Source organism: Leptinotarsa decemlineata, unplaced genomic scaffold (genome assembly GCF_025532065.1).
Source record: "Leptinotarsa decemlineata unplaced genomic scaffold, Ldec_3_MD MMD2_tig00004307_RagTag_RagTag, whole genome shotgun sequence".
In the NCBI taxonomy this organism is placed as follows: domain Eukaryota; kingdom Metazoa; phylum Arthropoda; class Insecta; order Coleoptera; family Chrysomelidae; genus Leptinotarsa; species Leptinotarsa decemlineata.
The window spans coordinates 21,204,757-21,213,302 of NW_027412606.1; the positions used below are offsets into that span (position 1 = coordinate 21,204,757).

General features: G+C 30.6%; 1 protein-coding gene across 2 annotated transcripts; it reads right to left on the reverse strand.

Moving 5' to 3' along the window:
- Positions 1–503: 503 nt before the first annotated feature.
- Positions 504–5,439, reverse strand: LOC141484002 (uncharacterized). 2 transcript variants are annotated; one of them, XM_074179143.1, is made up of 3 exons: positions 4,987–5,439; positions 1,602–3,382; positions 504–1,541 (listed from the first exon to the last, which is right to left on the reverse strand). In XM_074179143.1, the coding sequence occupies exons 2-3, from the start codon at positions 2,910–2,912 to the stop codon at positions 1,302–1,304; spliced, it is 1,551 nt and encodes a 516-aa protein (XP_074035244.1). In that variant the 5' UTR covers positions 2,913–3,382; positions 4,987–5,439; the 3' UTR covers positions 504–1,301. The 2 variants fall into 2 exon arrangements, with proteins under 2 accessions (XP_074035244.1, XP_074035243.1); XM_074179142.1 differs by having other exon boundaries at positions 504–1,544.
- Between the last annotated feature and the right edge of the window lie 3,107 nt (positions 5,440–8,546).

The following is an 8,546-nucleotide window of genomic DNA, read 5'->3' on the forward strand; positions in this document are numbered from 1 at the left end:
AATTTGAAACGTACTTTTCATAACATTTTTTAAACAAAACTTTTTGCATCATTTATCTTGAAAATCTAAATGGAGAATTGTATTTTTTGACTTCAAAGTGATTCTCTTATACTACAAAAAATGTCGCAGATACTAATCTGTTCATTTTTCTATGCCAGTGAAAAAGTGAAATGGTCAAAGGTCTCATTGTGAGATGATAACTTCTTAAAAATGACACTTTTCATCGCTATAGAAAAATGAACAGCGCAATATCATTGTTTTTTAGTAAAAGTGGTACACTTCGATGTCAATGTTCAAAACAATATCACTTCCTATTCAGATTTTTGAGATGAATGAGGTAAAGAATGGCATTTAATAAAAGTCAGTAAAGAGTTCGTAGATTAGTGAAAAATTACAATTTTTGACTTTCATTCAGAAACTGAGAAAACTTCTTCATTAGTTTCTCTATATATCGAGTTGTTTGACGTCATAGTATACCGCCATATTTGACTAGAAATGTCACACGTGTTATATCGGTTGACTCTGTGAAGATTTTCATGAGTTTTATTATAAAAAATATCATTTTTGAGCTCTCATATTATTATCATCTAGGTGGTTGCAATAAAAGTGACATATAATTTGGCAGTTGATTTCAAAATTCTAGGTTCTGTAGATGACGTCTTCATAATGAAAATTTGTATATTCACTTCTGGGAAAGTTTTCAATGAATACATTTTCATGAGTAAGGTGAAACGTATTTTTTCTAAACAATAGTTCTTTATCTCTGAATAATTAATATTGAATGAATAATTTTACATGAATAAAAGTACATCTCAAACTTGATTATTGATAGTAATATTTTCATAATCAAATCAAAACTTCTGAAATGTTGACTGTTGAGAAAAAAACCAAATTCATATGATGTTGAATTAAAAAAAAATCGAATTTGGCCATTAACCTCATCAACTAATATCCACTTGTGTGTGTATGTTTAAATGTGTGTTACTGTTAACGAATGAAAACTCTCAGAACTTGTGTGAGGAATGGATTTATAGGGCTTCACCTTATAACGTACGATTTCTAGCATAATCGTGGAATATTTACAGATAGTGTATAATCACTTTATCTTTTCAGAAATGAAAAAGGGGAATATGGAAAAACAAAAGAAGTTCACAGTGTACGTCTAAATAAATAACAAAATATGTTTGACTTTTTAATTTTATATTCAAGTGCACATTCAAAGTATTTATGCAAAAAAAGATTGATTTCAAGTAGTATTAAAAGAAAATGAAAAGTTTACAGGATGAGTTAAAAATCAAATTTTAGTTATTTTTGTTATAGGTATTTACAACAAATATCTTTATCTTTTCCCAGCTCTTATTCACGAAAACACCTGGGTTGTCGTTTACCAACTGAAGGCATTCTTTCTTCTTCGGTGGAATTTTGTTTTTCAAGTGATTCTTGAAGAAAGAAAGGGCAACTTTTTTTTGGCAGTCCGTCCATGATTGGAGAATGCGTTTCTTCTTGACCCGAAAATCCTTGTCAGATGAATCCAATTGTTTCTGCTAATCAAAAAATCAATATTAAATTAAGCAATCAAGCAATAATATAATGTAACTTACAATATTTCGTGTATCTGTTGATATATTCTCTGTACATTCATTTTTGTTGCTTGATTCTTCATTTTCATCATCTTCTGAGTCGTCTTCTTCTATATCTAAATCGATATTTATCTCTTCGAGACTCTTTCCCTTATATTTGGAAGCTTCTCCCCTTTCATTGAGGAGTAATAATTTAGATACTTTTGCCATTTGGTATACATCACTTGGCAACCTATAGTACGCTTTATGTATTTCAGAAGTATGTCCCATAAAACATGCTAATTGCTCCAAATCTTGTGGAGACAAATTGATGACCTGTGACATTGTCGCAAGGTGTTTGCGTAATCTAGTTGACGTCAAAGCAGCTGCATTTTTCACTCCAGCAAGTCTCACGTGTTTGTAAATCGCCTTCGACCCGCAAATGCTGTTGGAGGTTTTTGTATTGGAAAATAGGAAGATATTTTCTTCTGTAAGGAAATGACTTCGGAGACTTAATAATAAATCAGTGTTTTTGACCATCTCATCTGTAAATAAAACTGGAACTCCTCTTCCCCTCTTCCCTCTTATCACAACTCTTCTGAAAGATTTCATAAGAACCTTTTCATTTTCAGTGATACAGCTGTTGAACTCATCAGAACTTTGGTTATTGATATTTGTAATATATGATGGTACAGTCATTCTTTCCAGTTCACCAATTCTTCGTCTGTTCAATAAGAGTAATTGCACGTATGTGATTTCTAACAAATTTTTGAAGGACTTTTTGTCATGTGGGTTTTGCTGTAAAACATTTCTATATCTTTCACCTTCTTTCAGTGTGTAATTTTTCAAAGTAGTGAGATCTTCCGCTAGAGGAATGAGAGATGGTTTATTCCAATTTTTTTGTTTCAAGTCATTATTTGCTTCTGTAGAAACTTCAAAACGCCATTCTTTGTCAATAAGTTCTCTTAGATTCTTCAATTTATTTATATCACTATTATCTTGTCGATATTTTTTAAGTGCCATGTTGGAAGCGACATCAATACAATCTTTCAACTCAGTACCCATATGAGATGCCAATGATGGAGCTCCATAAGATTGAGTTTCCGCATTATATCTGGATATTATTTTAGTACATTCCACAAGTATATCAAAGTTCAATGGATCCAAAGCTGCAAATAAATTTGTAACCTTGATTTTCTTTTTTATTTCTATCAACAAAGCTGCCAGTTGTCTCATTTTGCGGGAAGCAATAGCACGAAAGTGTTTATCGCGATGACTTTTCAAATATCTTTTTGCTACAGCACATATTAGCATATCTTTTTTTGCTGTTAAAGATAATTCATCTGCTCTCATAGTTGGGAATATGTCTTTTCGTAAAATATCGTTGTTTTTATATTTAGTATATTTAGAAAAAAGTGATTGTCCTTCACTTTGCGCATTACTTCTCAATTTTTTATCATCGCAATTATCAGGACATTTTGCAATATGTCTATAAAGAGTCTTTCTCTTGTAAAACCCTTTGCAGAATTTACATGGAAGATATGTGTCCGTAGTCAATTGTTCCAAATCGCTCTCTGCAGGTTTTCTCACCGGAACAATAATTTCACTGCTAGAACTTTTTAAAAAATTTCCCGTATTTCTGAGCCTAGTGAATAATTCCTTTCTTCTTCTATGACCAACATTGAATGATAATATTTCTTGAACTTCATTTGATGATGTCTTAAAATGTGACGTGAAAATTTCAGAACGTCAGTGTTGCAAAAATAACAATAATCTTTTTTGTTCCAAACTCGTTTTTTTTTCACATTTTTTGCTTCTAGTACCTACAAAGGCATATTTATGGAGTTAAATGTGAAATTATAAAAGATATGAGTAAAACATATTTTCATTTTCAATTAATTGATGATGATGACAATGATAAGACAATAACTATAGTTTGAATAATAATACAAAGCAAGTTTATGAAATTTATTAGTATAAATAGCTAATGAACACAAATTGAATGATTTATAGTAATAAAAGCAAAATAAATTAGTGAAAACAACACTACACTCATAAAGTTCCAAAGAAACCAATTTTTATATGATATGAATGAACAATATAACAGTTAAAATTATTTTCTACTTGATTTATGAAATAAAAATGAAGTATGTTTTATCAAATGTTAGGAAAGTAAAGATATTTCAAAATAATGAATATCACAAATCACTCAATTTCGTTTGTAAAATTTCTAATAAAAAAAATGTTTAATACTTGACATACTCTAATAACCAGGGCCGTCGCCATGGGGCGGAGATGGGAGGGAACCTCCCCCCCTGCTTTTTCGACTTGGGAAAAAGTTGGGAAATTTTGGGCCGTGAAGATAGAAAACAGTAATTGTAAAATATGAATAAAGATAAAAAAAATAAAAATGAGAGAAAAGAAAGTAAAAGGTAATAAGAAAAGGGAAAGAACCGGAAGGAGGTTGGGATATGCTGAACAGTCCACAAATTTTGAAATGACAATTTTACAAAATTCCCAACTTTTCGCTGTTTCTTCGACTTGGAAAAGTTGGGAAATTTCGGGTAGTGAAAATAAAAAAAATAGTAATGGTAGGAAACAATAAGCACAATATTATTTAGGCGTTGTTGCCTTTCATTTGTATTGAATATTCCTATACATGGTGAATATGGTGGAAGACCAAGAACCTTGCCAAAGTAGAATAATTCCCATTATTATTTTTATAATTACCAAAATTTATTTTTGTTTGTGCATACCCTAACGGGCATAGGCATTCTGCCAAGCTTTGGATAGCTAAGTGAGAAAATTAATATATTATAATAGTAACTAATCCCTCGACTATACTGATACTCGGCTGATACACTGTGAGATTTTACTTTGCCAGTTCACAAAACAGTAACACGTGTTTCTTCAAACGCAATCAATCAAACACGCCTGCTGAACAGTCAAACACGTGATACGATTTTTGTGAACTGATTATGAAAATCTCACTATATCGTATCAATGATTTTGGGTTTTCATCAAATTTCGGCCAATTTCATCATAAACCTTGTGACGGAAACCGTTCTGGACAATAAATTAAGATTTATCTCTTATATAGAATTCTATTAGAAAGGCAGGATATTTAATGTCTTCATCATGTAATGAGTTATTTGGGTTCTTTCAAAGGGAAACTAATATCAATAATATCAGAAGCTGAAACTTGAAAATTCCTTCTTTAACAAAATTTAAGTTATTATGAATATTTCAAGAAGTTTTTTAGTATCATCACTAAGAAATATGTCCTGTCATATTATTATGAAAGTTTCTGATATCACAATCATTCAAATCCGAATTATCATCAGAAGAAAGGTAAAACTAAATACAGTTTTCTGTTCCGAAAATTAAGTTTTCACATTGTATTCAAGAATTTTCATAAAAAAATTACCTCTGCTGTATTTTCTGATGTTTGTTGAAAATTCTGGTTAGGTATTATTATTGAATTTTCTTTGTCTGAATTCCTGTCCGGACTTTCAAAATTTGGAATATAGTCCTCGTCGCTGTCTATTCCAGGTGTTGGTGGAATAAACTCTTCACTTTCTATATCAGATGTAGCTAGCATATCCTTTTCCTGGACTTTTTCTATTGTATTTGATGTACATTCTTGTTCGATTTCTCTGTTAGGTGCACTTGGAGCAATTTCTTGGGTCTTGTCATATTGATGTATTTTTGTCTCAACAGTTGATGTCACAATTTCTTCATTATTATTGTCACTAGAACAGTGAAAAATATTCCTTTTTGTTTTTTCTACCCAAAGTCTTGTTGCATATCTCTTTTTGGTAGAGGATATTTCTTCTAATTGTATTTGACGAACAGGATCAGGTGAAAGTAAACAATTTTTTCTCTCTAGAGTAAAATATAGAGTCCTGAAAGAAAATAGTTCGATAGGGCATAATATTTTCTAAAAAAATTGATATATTTATGTGAAAAGAGCATCATTAGAATATGGTTTATATCTGACAAATTCAGAATAGATGGATTCAAAATCCAATACAGTCAACTCTCAACTTAATTTCGTACCTATATGGGGATTCACATCGAAAAATTTCTACCTTGAATATTCAAGAAACAAATAGAAACATCAGACAGTTGAGAGAACCGCACCTAAAGATTATCGGAAATACATGTTTTGTGTAGGTAAAATGGGAATACCAAAAATTCCCAACACCTGTAATTGAAGGTTTTCAGAGGAACACAGAGGAACACATTGATATGTGATTTCGGTCTTTTCAAACAGAATATTGATCCAAGTTACAAATAGGTATGTTTTAGATCTAAAAACAAGTCATATACAGTGGTTTCATTAATAATAAAGAACGTAAATATTTCATTCACAAATATCAGAAGTGTGGTTTTCAAATTGCTGTTTTAGAAAACGTAGCTGTAAACAAATACCAGTCATTACCAAAAGTTGAACACCGGATTTTGAATTGCATAAAATTACATTTTTGAGTTGAATATTTTAAAGAATTTTCGAAATTCAACCCAAAAAACTCAAACAATACAATACAAAAAATATAACTCTACTCAGTTTTTCATATTTTCTACATAAACTATCATCTACAATACTTATGTACTCTTTTTATGAAATAGAAAACGTTGAATAGTAGAATCTCTTAACACCTAAAGAAAATATAATCAGAAATTTTTCCCTGAAAACAGAAATCAATAAGCCCGAAAGATATTTTACAAATATCAGTTATGAGGAACCGGCCTTGTTTTGTTTTTATTGTCACATCATTTCTCTCTACATGTGGTACGAAGACCTCTATGTCCATTATTTACCATTGAAAAAGTGATTAAAAAAATTCAGGTATTTACTAACAAATCGATCAATCGCACATAAAAATCTTCAAAAAATTAAGTTAACCATTGAACAATATAAGTTTGGTTTTTTTATTATATATTTTTATACGGACATCGCTGGTTGAAATATCCAAAGAATTGGGATTATGAAACTAGTTTTTATTATACATTTACATACGGACGCCTCTGGTTAAAACCTCAAAAAAATTTCTACATAAAAAATGGCTGCAGATTCTCAGAGGTCGTATGCTAAATTTTCATCTTAACTAGGAAGTAACTGAAATTATGATGACTTTTTTGGAAAGTTAAGGACGAAGGTTTATTTGACCTTCTTTTCTCAAAATCAATTAATCATTCACTCACTGAAAGATTAGGGTTTTATTCTGTAACACTCTGCATATTAAATATCAATAAGTTATGAGCGGAATAAGTAGATATAATTTTTATATTACCTCACATTCGGAAAAAGTATTTGCAAGCGTTTGCTACCCTTAACAGTTCTTTGAACTAATTAATATTTTTCATTAAAAGACAATATCACTGTAACTCACTTGAAAGAAGTACACTGATCTCATTCCTGCCAAGTCCCTTAGTACTTTCATATTTAGGAATCAACAAGCGGTCCAAAACCTCGTCATTATTTTTTACCATATTCAATATTTTTGTTTTCCTGTCCATCCTGAAAAATGTCTTTGTTAAACTGAAGCACTCAAAACATAAACAATATATATTTATTAGTTTATTTTGATCAAAACTAACCTTAAATACACAGTAGTTTCCACAAAATATTCATGTAGCCCCATATGACGCAACAGTCAAACATTTATGAATCTTCGCTAATACACAAAAAATCTCTTCCACCTTATACCTAACTGTTTCACATGCGCGAAACTTGGCAACGTTTGATGGACCTCACTTTGCCTTTGTGATGAATTGGTACGTGTATAAATGTCCTCACATTGTCAGGATCTTTGAAAAATATATACGGACCTCACTTCACTAGGAGAATAGTACAGTCCTCACTTTGTAGATGTATATTGACAAAAAAAAAAGTTTTTTCTATTCAAATTTTTACGAGTATATTTTTCATTTTTCTTCCGGAAAAGAGATGCCGCAGCTAGGTCAAAAGAAAGAACATTCCCAGTCAACTCCTTCACCCTGTCCTCACTTGGTTAGGACTGAACTGTGTCCTCACTTTGATAGCTGGCTGGCTATATATATATATATATATATATATATATATATATATATATATATATATATATATATATATATTGAGTCTTGTTACTCACTTCTTTTATGAGTGCTTGGCAGCACTGTATCCATTTTCAGATACTTTTTGAGACTGCTAGTGTCAACACTGTTGTTTGGTATACCTTTTGGTAATCCTGGTTTAGTTATATTGTCAATTTTCAAATTTTAAACTTCAAATGTCATAATGTCAATTATCAATTTGCAGATATTTCCTGTTTCCTTTCTTTCTATTTGCTACCACGCCACTAGTAAGTGCCATGCATGGCCGTTAAAATAAAATTTAAAATTTCAAATCCTCTAAATGTTATTTCCGAATAAATTTTATATATATATATTTTCTTTAAACCATAAAAAATTTTAATGTGTGACACTTTTCTACATAATGAAAAGGACTTTTTTTGTGTTTCTCAGTGAAATTTTCGACTTTTTAATATAACCTCAAGTTAGTAAGTACTTTTTATCTATTGTTTTACAATTTTGCTTCAATGTTATCAATTTATTGTAGATGTCTTGATAAAGGGAATAAACATTCTCGAAAGCTCGACCATATAACAAAGAGTATTCTTTAAACAACAGCCCAGCATTTTTGACTGCATCCCCAACATTATTCCGTATTTCTCCTTAACTAGTCAGTCAAGACTACCCATCGCTTTATATATATATATATATATATATATATATATATATATATATATATATACAGGGTGTCCCTGGACTTCCTCTTTTCCTCTCGGGAATGTATAGATGGGGTCAAAATATCACCAGTACTTCATATAACTTTTTTTCCTAAAATCCTTCGTTACCAAGTAACGGGCCCTCGAAGTTACAAAATGAAAAATGTTTTTCTTTGATAACTTTTCAAGTTAATATTCAAAATCATCCAAATTT